We start from the raw sequence: 27,911 nt of genomic DNA, 5'->3' as shown, positions 1-27,911 counted from the left end.
CATCTCGAAGTGTTGGACCAGAGAACGTTTTTTTTTTTTTTGGTTTGGTTTTTCATGGGCTTTTCTAACCGCTACATGGAATGCAATCCCCAGTACTATTAAAATGAAAGGTTATAATTCGTCTATTTATTACCTTTCAAGCTTTATTTGACATTTGGTTTACCATCGAATTTGAGTTGGCAGACCGAGCTAGTCCTTGAATGTAGGGTTGATCTGGAATCCTATCTAAAAATTTGTCCAAGTCTGACTTGAAAGATGCAACCGTATCAACAAGGCCTACGTATTCCGTACGAATATTACGGAGGGAATATACGGAGGGAAGCAAATTAAACAATGAAGGAGCCCGAGAAAGAAGCGATGTGCATTTCATTGTTCGAACTAGCCTGGATTCTCGAGGACTTGAAGGTGCTCTCAAAACGCACGTTAAGCTTCTACGGTCACTAGCATTGACCCTAAATCCTGGATTGGGACAAAGCTCATGAATGTTTTTGAAAACATACAGATATGCGCAAAACGTCGTTTCTTGAAAACCTGGACAATTCGTTTCTTCACCACGCAAGTGGAGTTGGCCAATAAGGTATCAAATTTCTTCCCTAGGCAATAATTGACGAAACATGATGATGTGTAGGAAAAGTTGATAAGAAGACTAGTATTTTGATTGGAACAATCCAAGTCCAATTAATAGGAAGCCATAGTTGGTAATTGCAAGAGTAAAAGGGCGAGAGAGGGTGGGTATCCTCCACAATTCACGATGGACATCCTCCACAATACATGGAGGGCTGACGGGCCGCAAACTTGGAGGGCGACAGGCCACACGCAGAAAGGCGGGCCGGACAAAGTGCACAAATGGCGTGCCGGTTTTTTTTCAACAAAGGGATGTGCTCGTCCGCAAAAGGCGGTCCTTAGCTTGGAAACTTGATGTCCTCAAAGGTCCATAAGTGTAGATTCGCAATATATGGACGTAAACAGAGGGCAGCAAGCCGGACATGACGACTGTGCCATGTTGTGTCCCTAAGGACACACTCCTAATCTTGATCTTGAATAGAACGGACGTGAAGATATAACCCTCCGAGTATATTGGATTAGGGGGGTGTCCTTAGGGATATAACAAAGGGGAGGAGAGGCTCTGACCACCACTTGAGCATACAACCTAAAAGATGCTGTGGATCCATTTTCTTGTTCGTTATTAGTCCATTTCATTGGAATCTGATGAGGACCTAATTATTCTTCCTTTTGATATTCAGTGTATCTTCCAATTGTAAGATTTCATTTTTTGGCGTTTAATTTGTTTGGCGGCATTTGCGTCCCAGTTTTTTGTCTTTTGTAAAGATCATAATCTTAGGGAATCAATCACATAAAACTAGACGCCATTTGTAAGTGCTTGTAATGTGAAAAAATATAGTATATTTTAGATAAAGTGTTTCGTTGTGGCCATTTCTCCGTGAGGCAAAGGACTAAAACTCTCATCGTTGCTCTTTTTGTTATTCGTTAAAAACCTGAAGTCTGATTTCAGGTGATGATTATGGGACAAAGTGCTGTGCAAAGGGATCTTGGCCTTTTTTCAGATAATATCGCCTCAAGCAACCGGTTTATTTCAGATGGCTATCATTCAAAGTGGCATTGCCACAGTTCCATACCCAAAATCGGATCAGCACCTGGCATACTACGCAAGGTTTTTTCCGGAATTTTATTGACACCGTGGGATAAAGCTATTGGCGCTACCAATGGTTTAGAACCTTGGCTCAATCAATGGGTTGCCATCCAAAGGGAATTGCTTTGGAAATCCGCCAGTGCTTGAGAAATATGGATCCAATTGGGACATCTCGAGAGGCCTTGGACCTTTTCAAGCACTACATTGTCCTGCTCAATCCCTTCAAACATCATTTGGACAATGGAACATCGGACGCTTTCTTTCCGCATGATCCTCTGGAAATGATAGAGGACAGTGATTTTCAAAAAAGTGCCAACCATCTATGGATACAGCGAGTTTGACAATCTACTTTTTTCGGCGCAATATCGGACCAACTACCATCTTTTTCAAGACACCAAAAATAGGTGGCATGAAATTGCATCAGTCTTTATGTTTCAAAGGTAAAGCAAGTAATGGATGTATTTAACGTTAAGCAAGAAGAAACTGCAATTAAGATTCCTTTTTATTCTGACGGGACGATAACACAAGGTTTCCGTTTCCTTGAATTGTGCAGGGTGACTAAAGGTGACCTTTTGACTTTTGGCGAGCCTGATGAAATAAATGACCATGATCGAAGCGTGGCCGATCACTATTTTGAAAAAAGCCTTTTGAAGAGATTTCCCGACAACTTTGAGGAGATCAACGACTTGACAGGCTATTTTACCCTCATGTATGGTCTCCCAGGATTCATAGGGGTATTCACTATGACCCCGCAAAATAATAATAAGTCCATCTACTCATACATTTACTCTCATCGAGGCTCCTTTAGTCTCACCAACTAGATCGGCCTATCTTTCTGCGAAATGATTGTTAAAGTGCGTCACTTCAAGTCCATTTACAACCAACACCCTTATATGTACAGTAAGTACTCTCAGAGAAGAATTCTGCTTTTATGTATAGCCCATTGGTCAAATTCTTGGCCATTATTGGAGTAACTTAAACAAAGGGGCCTCTCACTCAGACGAAATATTCCTTCAATTCCGAGGCCATTCAATTCCATTTGAGGCCAGACTTAAGGGAACTGATCACGAGACTTTGCAATTAATGGTCAATCTTTTGGACTAATTTTGTCGAAACGGGCAACCCGAACTCTGGAGTTATTCATTCAACGAACGAATGGCCGAAGTATGATGGAAACGGGTATGACCCAAGTTTAGGGCATGTCTTTACTTTTCCCTGCCACCTGACAACATCTCGAAGCAATACGTTAACATCACCGACGGGGGTCTTATCATTCAAACTGTCAATGCTTTCCAATTCGAGATCGATGAATGGAAAGGGTCACTATGAAAATTCTCCAAAGGCTGCATCTCTATAGATCAGCAACTTGGTCAGACGTCTCTCTTCATCGATCCAACTATCTATATAGAACAACTAATTCCCTCTCTACAAATAGTGAGGAACTGTGATGTTACGAATGCTCATTTGGATCAAGAAGAATAGTTAATTATTGCCAGCCTTGTGTCAGTTTTTTGGAAGTGTTTCAAACCGACCTCGCGTTGTTTTGAATCAGGATTGAATTGCATTTGTCGGAAATATAGGTAATCATAGATTCGCATTGTTGCTAGCAAATTAGCTTCTCACGTTTTAATCGGCCTTTGCAATCATTAGTGGCGCAACCAAGACTCTTCTTTACCTCGTTAGGCGTCTCAGAATAGAGATTGTTTTTAACAGTCATTCGTATTAATTTTCGGTCTTTTTTTCCACGTAATATTTTTTTACTTTAAAGCACAGGTTTATCAATAATTATGCCATCATAATTTCATCCCATCATAACTCGTCGGCACAAGTAGGATCCGGTTTCTCGTATGTGCATCCATCATCATGAACGGTGGTCTCGAACTCAGTGATGTCTATACCTCTGGATGTGTAGGCCTCAAAGGCTGTGGCCAACTGAAACACCAAGCCCAAATTCAAGCGCAATCCAAGTCATCTATTCAATTTGGATGACACAAAATCTTACCAATTCAGGCGAAAGAACTGGCTCTCTAGCCAAGACCCAAGCGAATTCAGCTTTCACCAAACCTAAGACATCAGTACATGAGTAAACTGCGGCCCAGTTCTCGTAATCAGTATCCAGGACCCAATAGGTGCCCGGAATCGGATCTGGAAATGAAAGCAAATTAGAAACGAAACCCCATTAGTAAATGGAATTGCTCTATCCATTCAGAGAACGGAATGTAAACTCACTGAAGGGAAACAGAACCTGACATTGAGCTGGATTAGCTTCATCAGGACAAAATGCCAAACCACAGATCTCTTGAACCTCCAAGTCCTCGCCAATGGCGCCATTGTAAACGCTAAGAGTACCATTAGCTACAAGAAATGGTTTTTTTCATCTGCATTATGTTCAAAGTCTAATTCATTCAAAATCCTTACGATAAGCTTGGTATTCAGTGTGGACACATTTTTCAATCCCTGGGCGATGATTGCCCAATTCAGATTGTTGATACCACCTTCCGACGTACTGAAACCGAAAAAATATCAATCTATAGTTCGTCATATAGGCCAAATAGATTGTACAGTATACTTGCCTGGGTGGCGTCAAAGTCTGGTTTGGTGGTTACATCAGGGCAGAGGCTCTTTGTGACAAAGGCTGTTGTGCCCGCCAAGGTCAATGATAGAAGAGCGATTGTCAGCTGCATCTTGAAGGTTCGAATCATTATTTCACTATGACACTCTGCGGCTCTAATCTAATATTTATGAATAGAGATGTTGCGTAAGTCTGACCACTTAATTTGAGTTGAATAATCATGTGCAAGCTTGCTTGATTGATTGCATATCAATATCTGTTGTCATCTTGTACTCTCTATCTATTGAAAATGCAAACGGAGCCACGCATAAGGAAGGGCTGTTGACTGGCAAATAAATTGGATATTTGTTTGATAGGTCGATACTGTTTTATTGTGAACTATCGTGATATTTATTAGTCTACTAACTATGATTGATCGGAACAATGAATTTGATCACAATCTTCTTCATTTCCCATTTGAAGAGTCCAAATCAAATGATGGAGTGGTATGTTCCATTTGGATCCTTCCCACCATGCAGCCAGCAACCTACATAAAAGCTATTATTAGAGCTTGAACAATAAAATATTTAACTTGAAAAACACTCACTTAGATGAGGTGAGATATATGTTTTTGCCAAATGCTCTGTAATCCTCCGATTGGCTTTGACAGAGCTGACGGGTAAAGCATTGAACGCGCAAGGTTCTGGTGCCTCTCATGGTGGTCAAGTCACCCAATTTAGACCAAGATTTCCAGCTCCTCTGGACCAACTCTGAAGGACCTAAATCAGAAACGGCCACAAAATTCAAGTGTCACCCTATTAGAAAAGAACAATCTGTGACAAAACTTACCCACGCTAAAAAGGTCATACAACGGATTAAACGAAAACTCTTCCCAAACATCAGACATGGGAACATATTGAGGAGTGAAATCAAGTTCCTCGCCTTGCTCTACAATCAGATCCATGTCCTCAGAGTCTGGAAAGTTCCGGCCGAGCGGTAGTGGGATCAAGCCGAACAGGTTTCCTAATCCCAGTGTGATACCAGTGATGCCAGTCAAACCCTGGATTGGGGTCAGTCCCGGAATAATAGCTGGAAAAGCTAAGGTTCCATTTGGGAACACAAATATGGGTAGAAACGAAGTTGACGATGTGCCATTAGAACCCGATGACGAGGAAGTGGCATCTGAGTTCGAACTCGTTTGGCTGTTGATGGTTACATTGGGCGTCACTGGTGCCGGAGCGGGGTCGTCGTCATTATTCAAGTTTAAGCCCAGCAGCGCGCCAAGACCAAAAAGTAGCGGAATCAAGGACAGGAAAATGGGACTGAAGTCATAGTCTTTGCCGTGTGCCGGATAGTGATGATAGGTGGGGGCTGGAGCAGGATTTGGGGCGTGGTACACAATTGGGACAGGCGCATGATAACTGGGCGAAGGAGCGGAATAACTTGGAGCAGGTGCGTAATAGTTTGAAGCGGTGCCTGACCGACTTGCCACCCGATCAATTGTGTCCTCCATCTTATCCAGTAGGCGATCAAAAAAGGAGTCCGTGGATAAAGAAGCCCCAGGATCATGGGCCACCTTGTCGCTTTTTTCCTTATCGGGAAAGATAAACACGTTTTGAGATGGCTTGGTTTGATCGTTTTTTTCCACTGACTTGGAAAAATAACCATCTTCTCCATTCAAAGAGTTATCTATTTTTGCAATGATTTCTGACGGGAAATCTGGCAGACTAAATTCATACGAATTGAATACCTTCACAAGGGGACTGACAGTGGTAGTTGTTGTTTCATAATATGGAGTGACATTATCCGTGTATCTTTTGAACTGAGGTCTCTTCATACTGGGAGATGGTCTTCGTTTCCTCTTTGTGGGTCGCTTCTTAGATCTCTTTCTTGTGTGTCGTTGAGCCCTGGGCGACATTGGCTTTGGAGGATATCGACCTCTTTTAGGCGAGAACCACGAGTTCCAATTGTACCCAATGCTCCTTCTAGTTGGAGTATTGTGGGATTCAATTTCCATGGGTACAACCGTCGGAGGTCTAGTCACTTTCAACGAAGCTTCATCTGTTTCTAACCGCTCATTCTTTGACGTGAAATAATCCACTACGGAATCGTCGGAATTATCGGCACCCCCTTCAGACCATTCACGCCATTCCTTATGATCCTCTTCTCGATCTTGCTCCATGGCCAGTTGATCCGGGAGTCTCATCAGGTCGGAATAATCATAGAAGTCAGCTCCATCAAGAACCAAGTTCTGTCCCTTAACACTTGAATTAATAGTCGTAGGGTAGGAGGTTGTGGTGGTTGCAATAATGAGATCGGTCGTATTTTGAGTGGAATAAACCGGCTCAAAATGATGTTCCACTAAAGATGGTACACTCTGGATCAGGTTGGATTCCAATGCTTGATTGTTGATTCCCACTTGGGATTTCACGGGCCATTCGGACATATATTCGTCGGGAAGAGTGGAGTAGTGGAAGTTGGAGGTCTTGTTCATGATCGCTAAAGTGGAAGCCACTTGGAGGGCCGTGTTCAGCGACATTGGAAACATGACTTGTGATCAACGGCACATCTCAATCGGAAGTGATCGACACGTAACTGAATTCGCTCATCGAATGCTGATATCTTATTCGTCTGTCACGGTCAATTTGGATTCTTTTTGTTCTTCCGTCTTTTCACTTCATGGTGGGCGACAAAGCTTGATTCCTTCTGTATAGTACATGCGTAAAAACTTGGTACACCAACAACAAAAGACGACAATTATTCCACCTATTTTCTCCCATTCCCGAATGGAAAGTCGGAATATCGGAGCAAATGACGGTTTGAAAGTCTCCCGACATTTTTGGAAAAAAGTGAAAGTTGCTTGATTTTAATACCTTTATTTTCGTAAAAGATCTAGATTGATCATTGTTAGTCGTGCACAAAGGATTGCATGGTTATTAAAAAATCACTTTATTGTTATGCACTTTCATTTACTTAATCATGTCGTAAATGATCAGGTTCTGTGAATGTAATGTCGTCTTCCATTATCAGTTTGAAGTGGTACACCTAAAAAGAGGACCTTTTAGTAACAAAAGTTTAAAAAACACTTGCTTGTACTTTTACCTTTGGTTCATCCTCGGTACCTTTAGAAGCGTTTTCTTTTCTTATACTCCTTTTCACCAGATGACAGTTCCCTGAAGATTTACTAGTATCATCCACGTGAAAAACATCGCACGACTCAAATATGGTGCAATAATTTGAGCAGATATCCCGAATCAATTGAGGATAGATGGGATTGGCGATCCTGATATCCAAGTCCTGTTTATGAAACTTTGAAACTAATGTTTGACACTCTTTTAATGGACAAAAATTGTACCGTGGTTTGGTCTTCGTCATGCCAAGAGCTTGGGATTCCTCGATAGATGAGATGATGAGACTGGATAATCTCCTCAGAAATAGTGAAGCCCAAAGTTATAGTTGAAATGAGAATGATTTTGATTAAACTCATTGTGAAACTTGGGCCTTTTGTGTATGGCATTAAATTTGAACTGACTTTGTAACGCAAGTCTTGTTTACGGAGTGGAATTGTACTTGGTGAACACATGACGAATGAAAGAGGGATACTATTAGCGGGGAAAAACTACTTTATTTCTTGTAATGATGATGATCGTATTGGTATGATCAATTGTTGCTTGTCAGAGACCGTCGATCAATAACAAACAAGTCCATTTTGAATCCCTTGGGATCGAATCCCCACCAATCGAAATTCTTCATTTCCAATCCGGTGGCATTTTTCGCCAAGGGTGTATCGGTGTAGGCGAAATTAATCATAACAGCGCAATTTAGACTGCTTGAAGACAAATCCACATCTAGTTGGTTGGTCGCATTGTGACTATGGATCACCAAACTCACTTGGTTCAATCGCTCGATATTCACATCAATGGTTCTGATGATAACCCGGCTGATCTGAACCGGGGAGAAAATGAAGTCCATCATGATATAGCTCAGAGTTTCCACTGTCAAACTCTACAAAAAAGAAGCGAAAGATCATTGTTGGGGAAGAAACGAGTCTTTTATGTGCCTTCGAAAACTTTGAAAAAGCAATCCTTTTCCATCAAATCTGTTAAACTTCTTGAAAGCTCTCCATTGCTTCATAGCTATCTATAAACCTTTCCTAGAATCAAACTGTTCAATCCTACTTATATTGTATACATTACCGGGCATCCAAAAACTATTGAGAAAGAGGTACGATGAGACGTTGGCCAAGAACAATTGTAGACACAAAATCTCCACAAAAATGAAATTACTAACGTGAAAACTTCTTGCGCTACTGGAAGCTGAATTAAAGGTGGCCTAGATTGTGGACCCCCTGAAAGAGATAAATTCCGCGCATCGTGTACCTGGTGCAAGACCACCAGGCCATAGGTCAAGGCCTTAGCCATCAGTCTAAATCACTAACGAAGGTATAGGAAGTCACTCCAGAAGGTGTTCGAAACTTGGCCAATGCTTCCAAGATCACCATCAGCCGAGCCTCGAGAAGAGTGATGATAAGACCCAAAGGACGATCAAAAGGCCTCCCCTGGTTGAGGCCCACAAGGAGGATAGGATTGCGAGGAGCAGTAAAAATAATTTTTCGAACACATCGCGTAAACCAATTGGATCAATGTTGAAACCGTGACTGAACGCTTGAAAGGCGGTAGAGTGAATGAGAAGCATACATACCATTCGTTGGCTAGTCTTGTATTTGATCGCGGGAGACGAATCTTGTGTCTCAAAAGCATAGATAGCACTTTGATCGCTAACACACAGATTGTTAAACCTACATGGCACCGGTTTCAGATTGGAAGTATCCTAAATCAGATCGACGAGACTCACTAAATCGAGGATGATCAGGGTCAATGTTTGGGATAGTATCTAGGATATAGTATATCAATTTCAAAAATGCCTTGGCGGAAAACGGAGTTCAGATAAGCAAGCTATCTCTGTCACTCATTAAAACTTTGCATTTACCATCCAATGCCGGAACAATGTTTTCATAGTAGTGATCTATACATGAAAGCCTCACTCAAATCTAATCTGCTGAAGCCAATGGCACAAGCCTGTGTTGGCTGCAACTTTAGGTGATTGTAAGAAGACTACCACTAGCCTGAGAGCACTGATTAAATCAATCATGAACCGTGGTCTAGTGGTTTTTTTTAAATTGCATTTTTTTTATACTAAGTGAATTTTTAATTTTCATGTCCAATTTTAAGTGCAAAATCGTAACATAACTGGATGTTAAACTGAACATGAAAAACTACGATGAGTTTTTGATGCTACCCAAATTTCCACAACACTTTAAACCATGCTTGGTCTTGAGAGCGTTCCTCCTAATTAACAATGATTCGGGATTGTCATCTTGTTTAGCATATCGAAAGCCAACCGTTATATTTTGAATCATCGGTTCATTAGTTTCAGCTATTGGCCTGAGCATGAGTGCTCAGATGATCATTATGGTACTCAGGCTAGGTTGATTATAACATCCACGGGAGATATTTCGAATGTTAACTCCAATCGATCACAGGAAGTTTGTCCAAATACACACGCGACACAATAAGTTCTTTTTTATTGAATTGAAAAAAACTCCTCCCGCAAACCTCTTATTTTCGATCGTGTCAACTGAATGAATGTTATCTTCAAAGTTCGACATTTAAAAAACAAGTAGCTGTCTCGAATTCATTAATCATTGTCAATTTCAAGCATCAGATTGTCTTGGAGGAGCATTACGCTGGCTATGACTATGTCGCTGATGTACAATGCTACAAAATTTGTCAATAGCTCTCGCCAACTTTTGGATAGGATGGTGGCAGATATTAATCCTACCGTTTTGAGCTCTGATGATTTGATCATATTTGAATGATTTCAGGCTTGCCATATTTGTGGCCCAGTCTTTGTGCGTGCAGAAACGGACTTCTAGAAATTTGGACTGGGAACGGAAGCAACAATTTCTTATCCCCTAACCCGTTCACTGTATTCTAAATAAGCACTTCATGCGTTCACAAGATCTTATTGAATAGATGAACATGGTCAAGTTTGAGCCGAAAGCTGTGCTTACCGAACTCGGGAGATATGTCCAAAGTTATGTAGTAAACACTACATAAAATTCGAATTTTCGACCTGCTCTTGGTCAGCTACATTAGCATTTGACAACATAACTTTGAAACAAATCACTTGACAAGTAAATGACATTAAAATTACCCGCCTTTAGTTGAGGAGATCTATAATCCTTATCTTATTACTTTAGTTCGAAAAGCAGCTCAGAGTCGCTATGACCAAGAGCAGGCCGATTTGCCGGGAAGCTCGTTCGCAGTTCATATTTCTAGTAGAAGTTCGACGTTTGTTTGTTCGCACTTGGACGAAGCAGAGGGCGCTACCTTCGGTCAATGAAATGCCTATTGTGTTAAAAGATCATTGTCACTTCACTCTTATCGATCTCTAGAGTTTTGCGGTAGCCTCTGAAAAACATACCATCACATCTGACATGCTTTCTACACATTATATTTAGCGTTATCAAATTTCGTCAATCGCAATCTTTAAAGTCCCAGGCTTATGAGTGATTTTATCATTTTGCCAAGCCTAATCTCAGTCTTCTTATAATCACATAAAGTTGTAGCCGAACAGGCTCATGCCAAGTTGGTGATCCATATACTGTTGGGAGGAGAAGAAGCGTCGGAGACTTTCAATATTTCTCTATTTTCAACCGCAAGAAGACCGAGTGTTGGTCTACGCCAAGGGCCCGAGAAACAACTCCAGGGTCGTAGATGTCTGCAAGAATGCTTGCAAGAGGTTTGTAACGACCGTGATGAAGCACTGTGATTTGTTTTGAAGACATCTCTCTCGAACAAATTTTGTTTTGGTCTAAGGAGTTCTGGACCCTACAGAGCCTTTGGATTAGATGCACATAAAGGCTTGCAAGAGCCACCATCCCAATGTCAACTCCTTGAAGGCCTCCGTGAATCAGGTCTGGCCACACTATTCATGGAATACGCGAAGAAGACTTGCAACGCCTTCAAATCCAAGATTTTAGGGACCATTCTCTTGCATTGATGAGTTTTGATTAAAAATCTGGAACCTTATTTGGAGCCCTTTTCCTTTTTTGCAGAAATTTTCCCGATAATTTTAGAATGACTGGTATTTTAACTCACAGTGGACATGTAAGCCGTTTTCGTGAAAATCCGGTCAAAAAATTCTTTGTCCAAGACATTGGATGTGACTGTCCCTCGGGAGAGCTCGCATTGGAGGATGCGATTCTCTTGGCCGCATTTGGCATCTGATATCAAGGACACCGTGTTCTCGTAGTTGGAGGTGGAGGCTGGACATTGGTAAATCGTCATTGGGTTGGGTGGGAACGCATTGCATTCACTCTCAGACAAAGTGAACTCATCCTTATCGCATGGGGGCAGCAATGTATCCGGTAGAGGAATGTTTGAAGTGGGTTCTCCGTAAATCTTGACAAAATATACCTAGAAATACACATTCTGCACCATAAGTAGAAGCTTATGACAATCTTACAGTTAATCAAACCAAATCATAGCCATATGAGTGACAAGTAATGTTCTCAAACTTATACCAATACGACTTATTCACGTCCTGGTCCCTTATTTGCATCTTGGGCCCGTTTTCACATTTTTATGCATTTTATGCATTTTAGGCTTCCTTTGGCTGATTTTGTGTTGGTCTAAAAAAATATTTTCATTATTTTGATAAGAAATTGGCACCCCGTGGCCCTACTCTTTCTTGGAACACAATGAGCATATCTTATCAAACAAACCCTCACAAAGAGCAACCCACTGAGCACTTTCAAAGAATGACATTGACTGAAGTCGGTTTCTAAAAAAGACCCCTAGGTTTTCAAGTATAAAAACTGTTGATCTTCGGAAAGACTTGATTTTTTTCTACCCATGCAGTGATCACAGTATCTATTCCGGACACTCTGACACCATCCATCCAAATTTAAAGTGCCCCTTTTGCCTCCTAATGGGGTACCCCTGCGTGGTTTCGTGAGCGCAAATTTTGAAATACGACAGTACTAAATTGTACCCAGTTGCATTTCAAAATGTGCGTTCACGAAACTATTTGATACTCGCAGTAGGTGCAACTGGGTACAAATTGCATCTCAAAATATGCACTCACGAAACCATGCGGGGGTGCCCCATTACTTGGGAAGGGACTGACAAGTCAAAGCTGTTGTATCGACAGCACAGGCCTATAATTGTTATGGAAGTTTGGATTACCATTCAGATGTTTATCCACTTAAATCAGCAATCCATAGCAATATACAGCATCATTGAAGTTCAATTGCATTCTTATTTGCTTATTTGCCTGGGCTTGTTTTTATTTTGCATCTTTATTTGCATCTCAAGTTTACGTTTATGCATAATTTTGAGAACCTTACTGATACGGGAAAGGAAGGAACTCTCACCTTCGTGGATGACCAGCCATGACCAATGGTTCGATTGATGTTGGGATATTGTCTTTCGTTCACCAGATGACAATTGCTGCCAGACTTGCTCTCTACGTAGTAAGCGTCACATGCGTCTTCCACCGTGCAATGGTTGGCGCACATTTGCTGCAAAAGTTCAACCCCTGTGCCTTCGTTGCCAATCTGAATGGACTGCAATGGTGGATGACAAAAGAAAAGAAAATTCAGCACCAAACGTCTTCATGTGAGCTCAGTTTCTAATTTCTACCTACTGTACTACGAGGGTGATAGAAGATGAAAATGTACGCAACGGAATTGATAATTGGAAGCGAAAAATGAGATTTTTTCGGACTTCCTTATCGCTATTGCGAATTGAATGAGCGACAATTCGACACCAAAAGAATAGATCTCAATATTTAATTTCAATTTATCAATAATATATGGTCCACCACCGACTAAGATTTGACGGGTCTGGTTAGCTCTTGAATGTAAGATTGATCAAGAACTTCTGAATCTTGTCTGACTTGAAAGATGCTACTGGATCAACTCCTGCATACTCCCTACGAATATTGAAGACAAGAAAATTGTTCAATGATAAATGTCCGTTAAAGAATGCAAAAGGCATTTTGCTTTACAGAGCATTGACCACTCTTGCCACAAAAAAGAATTCGGATAATTCGAGATGACAGAGAGTATGTACAGCTTAGTTAAGCATTATTTATTTATGCTTTTGAAACAGATAATCTCGAAAAGCAAAAGAATGTTGATAGAAAAATGGAATTAAAAGACTTTCTGACCCAGGAATTCGTACTAGCTAGTACCTCTCGGCACTTGGTGTCTCCACGCCTTTCAATTAAGTCCAAATCCTGCACATATTGTTTTGTTTTTCGTTTTATTTACTGACTTGAAATTTTGGTACTCTATGTGAAATATGTAAGCTGGATTCTTCACCGATTTTTTTTTCTTTCCGGTGAAGAGAATATAATTCCCAGAACTCATTTTTACAATTAATTAAAGCTTTAACCGTCAATCATAGTTGGTCTACCGACAAATTTGATCTTGTCAGTTGGTAAATTTGCAGTCCATACTTTCCCGAAGAAACGTCGGGAAGGCGAATCGAATCGGGGACTTGTCTCATGGTATGACACTCTTTTATCCACTTCACTACGCCTTCTGCTTTCCAAATAACACGCACAATACTATTATTAATAGCCTTTAATGCACAGTTTACTACAGGATATCATGAAATCAAATACCTTGTGAGCAGGCCCCTCGTACCAGACATTTTTAATGCCTTTGTAAGCGACGCTTTGCACTTTGAAATCGGCCCAAGTGGATTGAAAGGAATAGAAAAAGAACAGAATGCTTCCTCTCATGATGTTGATAGACTAAACTGCCCCACTTGAATGAATAAAAGCGAACCTTAATCAGTGGTTTATATCGATTACACCATTCATGTTGTTGCTTTGTAACGAGGAAGTCAAATAGTTCGAAATAAACGAATACTCTTATCCAAGCTCTTTACTGGTTTGAGGGATAGTGCGTGACCATAACCCAAATCTGATTCAAGTAATTGCTCTCACATGAATAGTCAAAAAGTTCGGAGACACGCGATATAAGACAAACTTCAACCCATTTTTGATAGTTGATCAGCGTAGAGGGACTATGAAATATGAGTAGTTTAAAAATGATACAACGATACAGATTAATCCTACTTTGTGAAGCAGCAAAATGGATTCGCTCATATTTTCTTTTAGACATATTTTTGTTGTCAAGAGAGCTTCACAACCGATTTGTTGCAAATAGCACTAACAAGATTTCAGAAAATACCATATTGCACGGCGGTTGTTTTTCTACTTCTCTATTCGTTTTTTGTTACTCTACGGCAAAAAAAAATAGTTTTGGTTGAAATTAGGCTTCCTTATATTCCGAATTTGAATTGCAAGCACTCTCACTCAAGTGCGGAACTGCTGTCGACAGTCATTCATATTATGAATAGTACAGAAAGAAAGAACGAGAGAAAGAGTGTTTGTATAAGATAGTGAAAAAATGTCGGAAACGAGTAGGTTTGCGCCCCACTAAACGTGAGAAATTGATTTGTTTTGTTTCTATCTTTCAATTTCAATAAGGCTCGATTCGAGGCTATAGAGTGTAATGATTGAACCCCATACTATTAATTGAGACGGACCAAAAAACAAGCCAAGTCTGACTTTGCATGTCTTGAGTAGAAAAACAAGTGAATCTTCAAACACCAAGTGGCCGAGTCTAATCATGCATAAATCGATCGAGACGGGCGGAACTTCACAACAGAATGAGTCTCTAGATTAGATTGAAAACGCAGGGTTTAAGGTCACAACAAATCTGGATGATTTCCCCAAGGGTTGGAGGTGTCAAAACACTGAAGGAGAACATGATCTGACCAACAGCGATGCCAAACAGCCTGAGGATCCGGGTGAGACGGAATCGCTCTGATTCCCTGGAGAGATTCAAACCTAACCGAGTGACCTTCCTCACGTCACTTTCAATTTGAGGTGGAACTAGTTTGCATTTTGCTTCAAGACCAGAAGGAAGTGGGTATCCGAATTCAACATGGGCTTTATCTTGCCCTTAGCCTTATTATCCAGTATTGAGATGGCTATGAATGCGGCTCCATACCATCTCTCGGCCAAAGATACAACCTTGGATAACATGGATCGGGTTCGCTATCGATGTGAGTCTCTGGGATTCTTTTTGTGCAACTTACGGTGCAATGAAACTTGTGTAATGTGAAAAAGAATTTTGTGAAATGGTGCACTATCAATTGTAATTAATGCCTGAAAGTTTCACAGAGGCGTCAAAATTTGATTAGAGTACGGCGGTTGACTGCTTCGCCAATTTGATGATTATTTTTAGGGCTATATCGTTCTTTTCCACTCACAATGCGCAAATTATTGTCCAAGGAGAATATTTGATCGACCAACGAATTAGAGTTGGCTGATCTGGCTAACTATTGAAGAGAATTTTAGTCAAAAATATTGTCCAAGTCTGACATAAATCCTGCTACTGGATTAACGCCTACAGTAGATACGCCCCACGAATATTTGAAGGCAGCAATTTAAACAATGAGGGAGCCCGAGAAAGGATAGATGTGGATTTCATTGTTCGAACTAGCCTGGATTCTCGAGGGCTTGAGGGTGCTCTCAAAACGCTCTCAAAACGCAAAAAAGCCTCTACGGTCAACAAAATTGACCCTAAATCCTGGGTTGGGACAAAGCTCATGGATACTGTTGAAGACGTACAGTATCAGATACCTTTCGTACCTTGTCTGAACATTGTACAGTCCCAACTTTTTTAGCCTCTCCCAATATGAGAGCTCTCTCAATCCTGTGATGTTCCTAGTGAAACATTTTTGGACTTGCTCGACCTTTTGCAAACCTGCTGAACTCATTGGAGCCCAAATGGGTGAAGTATTTTCAAGATGTGGCTGGACAATCGACTTGTACAGAGTTAACATCGTGATGCTATCTCTGGACTTAAACGTGCGATATATCCAACCACATGTTTGAAAAGCTTTACTAACTTTCAACTGGATATGCTCATCGAACTTTCCATTATCTTGGAGGATTACACCTAAATCTTTCATGGATGAGACCTGTTGAATGCCCTTACCTTCCTCATCTGATAGTGGAGTGTTTAAAGACGTCGACCCAAAAGCCATTGAGAGGAATTTCATTCCATTCAGTACCATGTTACTCGCAGCAACCCAAGAGTAGATTTGGTCTAGGGCCACTAACTGACAACCGGAATTCTGACCATTCCTATCAACTGCCAATTTTGTATCATCAGTATAGGAAGAGATACTGGCATTACTACTACCAAGCTTCTGAAGCAGATCAATGACGATGATGAAAAGGAGAGGACCCAAAATGGCGCCCTGAGTAACCCCCGCATCGTTTATGTCACTAAGAGATCCCTCAACCCATAGATTTCTAGACACTGGATGTCGGACGACCGACCACTCGGTTGGCTAANCCAGGAGACCATCCATTGTACTGTTTTACCAGCCCATGGTGCGGTCGGTATGTGGAATCATAGATTTCTAGACGCTGGATGTCGGACGACTGACCACTCGGTTGGCTAAACAATACAATAAATCGGTTTGTAATCAATTCCCAGGAGACCATCCATTGTACTGTTTTACCAGCCGAGTGGTCGGTCGTCCGACATCCAGTGTCTAGAAATCTATGCTCAACCTTAACCAATTGCTTCCTACCAGAAATGAAACTTCTTAACCAATTCAGAACCTTGCCTTGGATCCCAATCTCATGGAACCTGTTAAGTAAAAGACCACGATCAACCTTGTCAAAGGCCTTGGAAAAGTCGAGATAAACTACATCAACTGATTCATGGCTCCACAGTCCCTCAATAACCTGCTCTATATGTTCAATCAGTTGGGTAACCGTGCTAAAATGTACACGTAACCCATGCTGACTAGGAGGATACCCTTCATGAATATCAAGAAATTCAACAAGTTTGAACTTCATGATATTCTTAAACACGAAAAACTTCTTAAATCAAGAAATTGAGATTGTCACTCGTAATGCTGAAGATTTTTTTTTTCATTTTGCACTTCGTTTGAAAACTGCGGCCTTTTATTCTCTGACCTTTTAGAATAATCAAATTAACTTCACTTCACTAGAATTGCCACTAGAATGTATCCCTTGGATATCAGAGAGGAGGAAGGAGAAAATTAATCTGGAAGTTATCCTTTTATTCTTACATCTGAATATATAGTACAATACCTATCCTGGAATCATATTTAGAATCTGAAGGGAAGATAATTTGAATTTCTTATGATCTACTTTTCCCCCAAAAGTTCGAATTTTGAAAAAAAATCTTTGGAAACCTTTTTCTATCATTGCTTACTCATTGGAACCAAAATTGATTAAAATACATGTATAGCTTTCTGGAGAACAAGAAATCATTGGAATGAGCTACCAACCAAAATATTATGAATAGCGCCATTCTGGTACAAAAAAAACACAAATCTGCCAAAAAACAGCAAAATGGATTATATATATCTTGTTTTTCAATTGATCAATCCACTCTCTTTAACTTAGCCACATCTTGAAGGATGGAAGAATTTTTCCACAATGTCATCTCTAAGGGTGCACAAAAAGTGGATATGTGTGTGGCTCATTATTAATTAATTATGGAAATAAGATTCATTTACACCTTGGACCTTTTTTACATCGTTTTGCATCCTGGACCTTTATTTGGATCTTGCGCCCGTTTTCACATTTTTATGCATTTTTTGCATCTTGCGACCAATTTTGTGTGGGCCGAAAAATTGTGTTTGCACTATTTTGATAAGAAATTGGCACCCCTGACCCATGCCTGCCCTTGTTAATTCAGAGTGACGCTTGTCATCTCTTTCCTAAGACACATATATGATCATACAACACACTGGAAATATTGAATGAGCATATTTTATCAAACAAAATCCCACAAATGGCATACCACTGAGTACTTTCAAAGAATGACATTGGCTGGAGTCGGTTTCTTAGAAAGCAAATAGGTTTCCTCAAGTATTAAAATGGGTGATCTCAAGGAGAGACTTCAGTAATCACAGTACCTCTTCCGGACACATAATTTTTTTCTCATTATACAAAATAAATTGCCAGTAATGCAAAAAACAACTTTGAAATACAAATGCTTGCTCAAATCACAAGTCGTGCGAAGGACTAAGCGCCGGGACACAAGCCCAGTAAAGCAGCAAAGCTTGCAGTTGATTTGGCAAATTTTCTTTCATGACACCGATATGCAAACATCATTACAAATCTTCTTTTAGCTTCGGATTACATGGACCCTGCGTTAGTGCAGGAGCACATTTTCAAGAGCATCTACAACACCAACTCTCCGTCGGATTTGAAACAATCTCCTATGTACACTATGGTCCAGACCCCGCACGAAAGTTCTATTTACTCCACCCCTCTCTTCAGGAGCTACAATGGGCGTTCCAACACCCGGCATTATGTGACCAAGAAAGAAGAAAGAAGGAGGGAGTGGGCACCAATGAAGCGGGACATTGAGCTACCTGTCTATTTGGTACTCAATGAAGATGAGCCTCTTTGGCCAATGTTTGAGGAAGATATGAACTAAAATGGAATCTGGTCTATTGAAATACACAAAACTGTCAGCTTCATGTTCCAGAGTTCTACGATTTCATTTCCGAACTTTAAGGTATACATAAAATGGTTTGGGCAATCGAGCCATGCCCCACACAACATCGGCATTGGGTGGTGGGTGTTCCACGGGTTTACAGAACTGAAATGCCCGGATTAGTTTGGCCAGGAAGATGAAGATTTCCCCTCGGGCCAAGGACTCTCCGGGACAAACGCGTTTACCCACGCCAAAAGGAGTGAGGACATCATTTTTGACAAGTTTCTGGGATTCATTGATGAAACGCTTGGGGTTGAAGTCTTCGGGGTTGATATGATAGATCGGATCGTTGTTGTTGAGCATCATGTTGGTCAAAATCATAGTGTCATAGGGGATGTCATAATCGAGGATCTTGGTATCTCTCAATGCACGGTGAGGGATTATACTAGCCGTAAGTGAACTCTTTCGAAAGACTTCGTTGATGGTGGCATTGACAAATACGAATCTATAAGAGGTTGCGAGATAAATAGAGGTCCGAAAGTCTCGTGAACGAGCCCAAATCATGAATCACATACACTATCTGTTAGATGAGGATTTATGTACGCGTTAAGTATCCGAATCAAAACAGGTACTAATGGCGTTGCGAGGTCGATTTGCAAGGAAACCACTTTTGGTCAATGACAAGAGAAATATGAGAGGCGATTGGATGTCATATCAAATGGTTGACATTTCAGCCCAGACTAACTTCTTTTGATGTTCATCTAATACGAGTTTAAAAATTCCAGGAACTAGATATAACACTCAATGAGAATAAAGGATAGCTAAACATTTGACCTAATCCGTCTTGTGAAATGAAAGAAATGAAATGTAAAGGTATGACACCCTGAGTTTTGACCGTTGGGTGGTGAAAAATGTATAGCCAAATGGCACTGATATCCAACTAAAATAAAATTTCAAGAATCGGATGAGTTGGACTAGAAGATCAAACAATGCTATTTCTGTAACGTTCTGACACCGTTCTACTAATCTGACCCAATAGTGGAATAATATTTGCTCAAACGAGCCGGTAGAGTATAATAAATGACAATTCAATCACATTGCAGTCTGGCGCGACAACTTGTCTCTCCACTTTTGCGTTATTAACCCAAGTCAGCTGTTTGTTTTCTACTTCACTTCACAAGGAGAATACTAAGGTCATGGACTCTCATTTTCTGTCGCACTTGAATAATATTAATAATGCTAATTTCATTTCAAAGGGCACTCAACGCTACTAAGTTGCATATTGCATATTACTGAACCCCAAAAATAGTTTGAAGGACTAACTGAGATTTTTGAGGCTGAGGGGATAGGGATCGGTTTTAAAACACCGCTTACTTATTCTGATTCTGGAGTGAGACCTGTGTTCCACCACGTTCCAAGTTCAAGATCTCTTGAAAACATTCATCTTGCACATCCGGATACATGGTCAGGAATGAGATGCTGAAGAGAAGAGTCGAGCTGACCGTTTCAGAACCGGCTCCAAACAAGTCTTGGCAAATGTTCATCAGCTCATTCTCGTTCATCATTGGGTCTGTTTCCATTTCCTCCAAATATTGACCAATAAAATCATTCATATGGGACTTGGTTGTTTTATGATAAGCTTTGTGGTTGTCTATTTCACGCTGGATTGGAATACGCAGTTTTTGGTTGGTCGCTCGTCTCACATTCAGTCCACTGAGATTGGGAAAATATTTGAGCACTCCAAAAAACTGCTTCAGGAACCCTCCTCCTCGGAATAATTGCCGGAGAAGTTCCATAAACGCGAGAATTTCAGGGTCATTGTACTCGTATCGGACGTTGGCTATACTTTAAAAAAAAATTCAGTTCGTTGGGATACGTAAAATAATATCTTAACTCACCCAGCATAACCCAAAGAACATTAACCACCGGGATATTGAATTGTCCATCCATGAGCAGGTCTTGATAAACCGTTTTGTCGAACTCTTGGACCAATTTATCGGCTTCAAGGATCATGGCATCTTCAGAGACACTACGTCCAATCCCAATGTCTTTCATGACTTTAAGGGTAAATCGTCTTTGATGCTTCCAATTGTCTCCGTCTGCCAGGAAAAGTCCGAAGAATTTCCCATTCTGAGCTCTGACCTCTAAAGCTAAAGGATCCCGAGGTCTTCCAATCAAATCCTCACCACTCAAAGCCTGCTTGGCCACTTTGGGATCAGTGATCATAACGAAGGGTTTGTTTCCCATGATCAACCCTATCACAGGTCCAAATTGATCGGCTAAATCTTTGCTCCAGATCTTCTCGTTCAATGTTGGACCCTTCATGAATGGAATGGATCCCAAAATGGGAACGATCGGAGGACCGGGTGGAAAATTCTTGGGCTTCTTCGTTCCCTTTAGGAAGATCCAAAAACTTATCAAAATGAGGATCACAGCAATAAAAATCATTTCGATGTGATGAATGCTCGACGGTCACAAATTGAATGTTTGTGTTTGAGTACATGTAACAATCTGTCGAGAGATTAAATGCATTTGTCAAGGGTACGTTTATTCAACGGGATCTTGAACTAAAGGAGTCCAGAGTGTACAGTGTGTGTATGAATGTACAGTACAGACTGTAGGGATCGGGAAATTTGAACGAGCAAAAACGACGTCGATAACAACCTTCGTACTCCCGACTTTGAGTATTCATATCAGTCAAATGGTCCTTGCTTCTTGTTCAAATTGAAAAGAGTCTTCATACCATGGTGTTGTACCTGAAACTGGTTTCACTCCACCAAAAAGGGTCTTCCTCATTTAGACCCGATCAACGCCGAATCGGTCAACTACTTTGCTAAGAAAACGGCTTCCGCGTTTCGTCATTGAATGAGAAACATTTCTTTGCCATTTGCAAAACGTACACAATGATCCACAAGTATGACTCCCTGGCACTCTGCTTTACATAGATTTCAACGATTGATTCGTTGGTTCAATCCTCTTCCCACCATTCCTCCATTACTGTACGGCAGGTCCGAGCTTTGAACAGGGGATTTATCTTATTGTAGGCAATCAAAATTATCTACCGTAGTGCTACTAATCTATCTATGGCTCCACTGTACATTGGTTATCTTCCTGAAGATTCGAATAAATCTTTGGTTCAGGGTCACAGTCATCTGTGAAACTAGTCAATGTCTTTTAGTAGCTCGAATTGGCAAATCTGCCACCATGTTAATCCCAAATGAAATGTCAAAATAAAAAAGTCTTTATTGCTTATATGTCTCATTGGATCCGTTATTTACAGTGTTTGTGTTAGCATCTATTAAGTCTTGTCCCATTCTGGGACAAATACATATCAACGTCTGAAGAAGAGTGAGATAATTCTTGTTTCCTGACAATCTGATTATGAGCCCATCCGCAAGAATTAACAAATCATCAGTATAATCATTGGTTATGATGAAAACATTGGAATTTTGGTGATATGCGTTTTTAGCTTGAAAATGCTCCTTGCTTTTCAAGACATAGCCCATGGATAAATCGGGCATTAAATGTCTTTGATATTTCAGACTTTGATGTTGATTATGTTTTTGTGGTAATTTTTTTCGTTATCGCTCACAAGATTTTTCGTAAAACAATAAAATTATTGATTAGGACAAAACATCGATATGTGTAGCCTGAACTCAATTGACTTTTTAGCATAATATTAATCACACTCCCAACTTCATTGAATAGCAATGGGAATGTCTTTATGCATGGATATCTAGACTTAAGTTTCTGACCACTCGATTGCCAAAGATGTTCCTATCCAAATTACTTTAACAACTAATATTATCCAAAATTGGTTTAGTGCTGTTTGGGCAACCAAGCGGTCGGTCATCGGACGTTCACCGTCTAGACATCTTTGATTTATCTGACATATATTGCTTCATGGGATGCTTTAAAGGGTGCACATTTCTCTTCACAGGCTGTTTATGATTAAAGAGCGGAACGATAGTTTCTGAGATATAAGATATTTTTTAAATATTGGCTCATTTTTGGTGGCCAAAACACATTTTGTATTTTTTCCGAATGAATCGAAATAAAATGTGTTAATTTTTACCTGCAGCTCATTCTATTGATGGTCTGCGCTGAAGATACTTCATTATCTGCTCTTGGAGTAGTTTTTTTCTTTGACAAAAGGTAATAACGAGTTTACCAGCCTCAAAAATATTGTACGTTTTCCACAACACAAGAGTGGGAGTCGAATTTTGAAAAAAAAGAAAAATGCGTTCCAAAAAAATTTCAGATTCTTTTAACCCTTGATAGTATGGGCTTAAAATTGGAACGTTACTAAAGGAAATATGAAATGTAAGTTGAACATGTTTCCTTGATTGATTTTTTTTCTCCTCATTCCTAACAATTATTTGATTTTTTGCATTGATGGATGACTTACAAGTCACAAAGTTTTATTGACTTTCAAAAACCGTGAGTCGTCATTAAAACGACATTTTCTAGCGTTGAAAAAGGAAAACAGCACATGGCAGATAACTTCCTACACTTTTTTATTCAGTTGTAAATGTGTTGATCCGACTATTTTAAAGTCAGATAATATAAGAAAAGTTCAGTTTCTTTCTGGGACAAGTTTCAGTATTGCGTGAAAAAAGTAAGTATTCATCCTTAATTTAGAAAATAAATAATCAGCCCTTATTAGAACATGGACAATTGATCTTGTTTTAGAAAATAAATATTGATCCTCAATTTGGAAAATAAATACTTAACATTTAGCTCACTAAAGTAAAAAATTGTTCTGCTCTCTAGTCATGATAATTCCATTGAGATTGGTTTCGATCCGCTAAGTGCCCTGATGTGCTCATCCATCTCTCTTTGACATATTTGGCAACCTTCTGTCACAGTGCAATGTGCACTCTTGTACATGCATTGGATTATCTCGCCGTTCACTCCCAAGTAAGTTCGTTCCGGGATTGTTCTTGTTGATGAACGTACTCAAAATAGACACATGTTTGCATGTCCAAAAGCAAATTAATTGCTTTATGGCTAGAATTACAAATGTTCCAATTGTATTTATGGAAGCAAGTTTGTATCAATTTGGGTTCTGGGTCAGGATAAGCCAAAATGTGCCATCGACCCCCATAAAATACTGAGTTGCTCGATCAGAAATGGTACTTTTTGAAACTTCATTCAAATATGATCGACCAAGAGATAAAGGAAATGCTCCTCTTTAGGATGCAGCATGACTTGACACGAGAACCGAGCAACATGTCGTGTGGAGTGAAAAATTTGTGCGGCTTTATGGCCACGTTTACTTAGTACATTTGTACATATATTGATACGAGGAGGGGGGTAAGCTAACCAGGAAATTCGAGCTCTGGGAAATCGACCAACCATTGAAACCCTCTTACTTCCAAGGCTTTGATGCACTACCGCAAGAAGCCATTTCGCAAATCTCATTTGGGCAATGTGTATTGCCACGCATCACTCAAAAGACAGACTGTGCCAGATTGCTATTCAGACGTTGTCATTTGTATTGATGAATATGAAATTAAATAACAAAAAGTGACTCATTAAACACAATTGTTATGTTCTTATTTGAAGCCAATATTCTAGCAATTGAAGTAGGTACTTCACACTTTTTATATAACAAGATCCTCTAGTACTTCTGCAAATGGACAAATCACATTTCAATCAAATTTTGAGCCCCTTTTGATTAATCGGAGTCTCCTGGAAACGTCAAATATAGTGTCAAAAGACAAAGTCATCTTGAGCCTCGAGGCTTTTGGACAGTGATTCTTACGTTAAGGATGAGTAACAGCTTCAGAGCATGATTTTTCGTTGCTTTTTTTCCCATTTCGTTTTACTCGAAGTGGGTAGATTTATGATGGGTCTCTTAGAATGGGGGGTAAAGATGCTGACACCAGGAAATGAACAGGTCAAGCCATCTCAACAGCAATATTCTGTGCATTCCTGCCTACCCTGTCATCAACTTGATCCAACCAAAAACTATCCACCCAATGCTCAAAACGGATTGTTGGAGGAAGATTCATCTTGAACTTGAAATGTGATGCATTTTTTTGAAGCGTGATTTTTTCAATTTTCCAAGCTGTCACTTCAGAGGAATGGAGGAATGGAGGAACTTAGTAAGGTGTAAACAAAAACCTCCTGCAAATATTTGACTAGCTCAAAAATATGTGCAGAGATTGAAAACACAACGGCAACACTGCATGATCTTAAATTCTAGATTTGTGGCTGACATTATTTTTCTTGTCAGGTTAAAGGAACAAGGAACTGAAAGAGGGCGTAGACATCGACAGCTATGTGAAAACAATGTTCCCTGAAATAGTTCATTTCGTATTCGTTTTAGGAGCCCAAAGGGTCCATAAACTTAGGCCTGGTTTGGGAACATTTTCACCCATCCATCAAGATGGGATTAAACATTTATCCAGGAGTTATAGAGAATAGTTTTACCCATTACTAGGACTAAGCAATTTTTGTATGATACAACGCACATTCATGTTTCAGAGTTATGCTCAAAATTTTGTCACCAGTCTAATTCAACTGGTTCTTGCATTTAATTCTTCTTTCTTTGCTAGTATGAAACATTGAAGCCGGTGTTGATTCAAAAAGAAAGATTGGCCAAATATGTTAACATTTGCATTCCGCTTCTAAAGCGTTTGAAACTACTCGTTTACGTTTCGTTCTTCTTTAAGCCGGCCGAATAAATTGGCGCTCAAACTGGGAAGGCATACTATTTTCTGAAAAAGGGTCAACAACTTATTTGGGACTTTGCATTTAAAAGTACTTGATGTTTCCAGCCAAAAGTACGTCACGGTTTCGTGGCCTTAACTTGAATATGATCGTCAGATTTGACGGTTTACGAATTGGAATTGACCGTTTAGGGTTGTGATTGTCGAGAGGGTTAGTTCCGGCGCCGGGATTTGAACCCACCACACCTAGGGAGAGGATTTTTGCCTTGTTAGCGCTGCCCCTTAGCTACACCAGTTCCTTTAATGCAATAATTGACTAAACTGCATTTTTTTGCACATTTCCCAATTTTCTTTGAGCGTCTTGAATGGCTTTGGGGACAGAGTGCTTTAAATCAAGTAAGAAGATGCCGGCACCTATTCTTGGGAGGTCGTGGGCTTATTTTTCCATACAAAAGAGGAACTAAAACAAAAGTACACGTCGCATTTATATGTATAGCTTTTTGAAACCACGCCAGAAGACTCGTTGCGTTGCCTCTTAATCGGTGACTTGATTGGGAAGAAACAGTTGACTAAGCACCCTCTCAGTGGGCTTGCATCTTACTAGGAGGTAACGCATTGCTCGAACGTCTTTTAGCAAGGTTTTGTAGAGTTTTCCTCTCCGGACCTGATGGCCTCCATGGGTTGGCACAATGCAGAGACAGGCGAACAACCCCCAAAAAACGCAACACTTTTTTTCACCCTTTTTATCCAGGCTAATTTATACTGAAGACTCCCATGCGTACATATACCTCTTTAATCAATGCGGCAGTTCTAATGCTGAATCATGTGGGAAAATGTGTTAGTTCATTCATCCTTTGACCACACGCAATTGAAATCGAAGACTCCAAAATCTTTCGATTTTTTTTGCCAACCGAGACATTTAGTTTCAAGAAATCATGCCTTTGAACAGTAGATGGCAATACTTTCTGATATTGTTGACATCAACTAGAAAATGTATATTGGAATGATAAATAACCAAACTAATCAGTGTTTCACGTTTGAAACTCACAAACTCTCTTTACAAGCATTGAAAAACGCCAAAGACTGATTTTACTCCTAGCCTCTACCAGCAACACCATTCTAAGGTTCTGCCGCCTTGAATGTGTGGTCTTTTTACCGAATTCGATCGATCGATTTAGTGGCTTGAACACCGACGAAGCCGCATTAGAAAAAGAAGAAGAGGCGAAGATTCACTTGGAGTCGAAATTGCTTTACCCTTTGATGAGAATGTGATTAGAAATTTCATGGTCGTATCAGCCATATCTTAAAAAGACAATCACTTCCTTGTCTTGACATTATCTTGCCAACCAACGAAGAAAGATCCTCATCCAATTAAAATACGCGAGCTCTTCCTTTCATTTGCCCAATTTTCGGAACAAGTGCTTGACCTCGTCTTTTCAGATAAAAAGGGAAGGCCTCAACTTTTATTCTTGTCTTTCCATTTCAAAAGAGTTCAATCTCTCCGGGATCCAATAAAAAAACAGCCACGTTTGATAAGACTTTGACATCTGGGCCTAACTCAATCGTTTCCATCTTTCTTTTACAGTTCATGATTTACCCAAATTTATCTGCCTCATTCACAAGTCCTCTTAAACCATACTTTACTCTAGCTGAGCCCAAGGCGAAGTCCCCATTTGAATGACCATTGATTCTGAGTCGATCGACACAATCGTTCCAAAGCCAGTGTCAATGAAGCAATTTAGAGATGCATTTTGGCTTGAGAACTTATCTTTGCCAGATGGTCAAGGTCAGCCGACGCTTTGATTGTGTATGGAGAAGAATCGCAGGGACACACACACACACACTCACACTCACACACCATACCAATGCAATGTGCGTAAATTCCAAGGGACTTTCAGGTGCACGTATACATACAATTTCTAACAGACAGACAAACAAACAGAACTTGCTGCTCCATCCTGGATGTGACCCTATTCAATTTCTACCTACATGAAGGCCCGAAATTCTCGTCTCCTCGAAGATTCCTTTGAATTTAGTTTAGTTTTTGTGAAACAAGGAAAAGTGCGGTAATGTTAACAAAGTTTCAAAATTTCGTTTTGTCCACGCGTCTTGATTTCAATATGGTTTTGATAATTGGCGTAGCTGGACAAATTTTGTTATTTTGATTTGGTATGGATAAGAATGTCTTCCTATGCTATCATTTTGATGCCTGTCAGAATACATACAGTACATTAAGCATGCTTAAAGTCCTACTTCCTCTCCAAAAATTGTCGTAATCTTATTTGTCTCATTTTACGCTTGCAACGGGTTATTTCAAAAGAAATAATAGCTTCTTTAAAGAAAAGAACAAACCCCTTCTCCATATAACCTTACACTTACGAAATGTTGCTGCTTAGGTGTCTTATTGTAAGTAAGATGTAACCAATTTCACGACTTTATGTATGATCGCTT

At 40.1% G+C, this 27,911-nt stretch overlaps 5 protein-coding genes and 1 long non-coding RNA gene across 6 annotated transcripts; 2 read left to right on the top strand and 4 right to left on the bottom strand.

The window, feature by feature from the left end:
- Positions 1-3,373: 3,373 nt before the first annotated feature.
- LOC131879788 (apolipoprotein D-like) lies at positions 3,374-4,385 on the bottom strand. The gene is made up of 5 exons (XM_059226208.1): positions 4,225-4,385; positions 4,070-4,157; positions 3,881-4,006; positions 3,654-3,796; positions 3,374-3,583 (listed from the first exon to the last, which is right to left on the bottom strand). The coding sequence occupies exons 1-5, from the start codon at positions 4,351-4,353 to the stop codon at positions 3,461-3,463; spliced, it is 609 nt and encodes a 202-aa protein (XP_059082191.1). The 5' UTR covers positions 4,354-4,385; the 3' UTR covers positions 3,374-3,460.
- Positions 4,386-4,577: 192 nt separating this feature from the next.
- Positions 4,578-5,949, bottom strand: LOC131879779 (uncharacterized). Its single transcript, XM_059226196.1, has 3 exons — positions 5,052-5,949; positions 4,810-4,981; positions 4,578-4,749 (listed from the first exon to the last, which is right to left on the bottom strand). The coding sequence occupies exons 1-3, from the start codon at positions 5,713-5,715 to the stop codon at positions 4,629-4,631; spliced, it is 957 nt and encodes a 318-aa protein (XP_059082179.1). The 5' UTR covers positions 5,716-5,949; the 3' UTR covers positions 4,578-4,628.
- A 1,858-nt stretch (positions 5,950-7,807) lies between these two features.
- On the bottom strand, positions 7,808-14,269 carry LOC131879771 (uncharacterized). Its single transcript, XM_059226186.1, has 4 exons — positions 13,899-14,269; positions 12,643-12,834; positions 11,366-11,683; positions 7,808-8,207 (listed from the first exon to the last, which is right to left on the bottom strand). Exons 1-4 carry the CDS (start codon positions 14,016-14,018, stop codon positions 7,863-7,865), a joined length of 975 nt encoding a protein of 324 aa, XP_059082169.1. The 5' UTR covers positions 14,019-14,269; the 3' UTR covers positions 7,808-7,862.
- On the top strand, positions 10,808-11,296 carry LOC131879798 (uncharacterized). Its single transcript, XR_009373198.1, has 2 exons — positions 10,808-11,006; positions 11,084-11,296. It is a non-coding gene; the product is annotated as an uncharacterized LOC131879798 (long non-coding RNA).
- Positions 14,270-14,705: 436 nt separating the features above from the next.
- On the top strand, positions 14,706-18,826 carry LOC131885345 (uncharacterized). The gene is made up of 2 exons (XM_059233374.1): positions 14,706-15,352; positions 18,473-18,826. Exons 1-2 carry the CDS (start codon positions 15,232-15,234, stop codon positions 18,781-18,783), a joined length of 432 nt encoding a protein of 143 aa, XP_059089357.1. The 5' UTR covers positions 14,706-15,231; the 3' UTR covers positions 18,784-18,826.
- Positions 18,827-18,828: 2 nt separating this feature from the next.
- Positions 18,829-21,275, bottom strand: LOC131885335 (methyl farnesoate epoxidase-like). Its single transcript, XM_059233363.1, has 3 exons — positions 20,682-21,275; positions 20,158-20,623; positions 18,829-19,288 (listed from the first exon to the last, which is right to left on the bottom strand). Exons 1-3 carry the CDS (start codon positions 21,229-21,231, stop codon positions 18,847-18,849), a joined length of 1,458 nt encoding a protein of 485 aa, XP_059089346.1. The 5' UTR covers positions 21,232-21,275; the 3' UTR covers positions 18,829-18,846.
- Between the last annotated feature and the right edge of the window lie 6,636 nt (positions 21,276-27,911).

Source organism: Tigriopus californicus, chromosome 1 (genome assembly GCF_007210705.1).
Source record: "Tigriopus californicus strain San Diego chromosome 1, Tcal_SD_v2.1, whole genome shotgun sequence".
Lineage (NCBI taxonomy): Eukaryota > Metazoa > Arthropoda > Copepoda > Harpacticoida > Harpacticidae > Tigriopus > Tigriopus californicus.
This window is presented reverse-complemented; position numbering and strand designations above follow the sequence as displayed.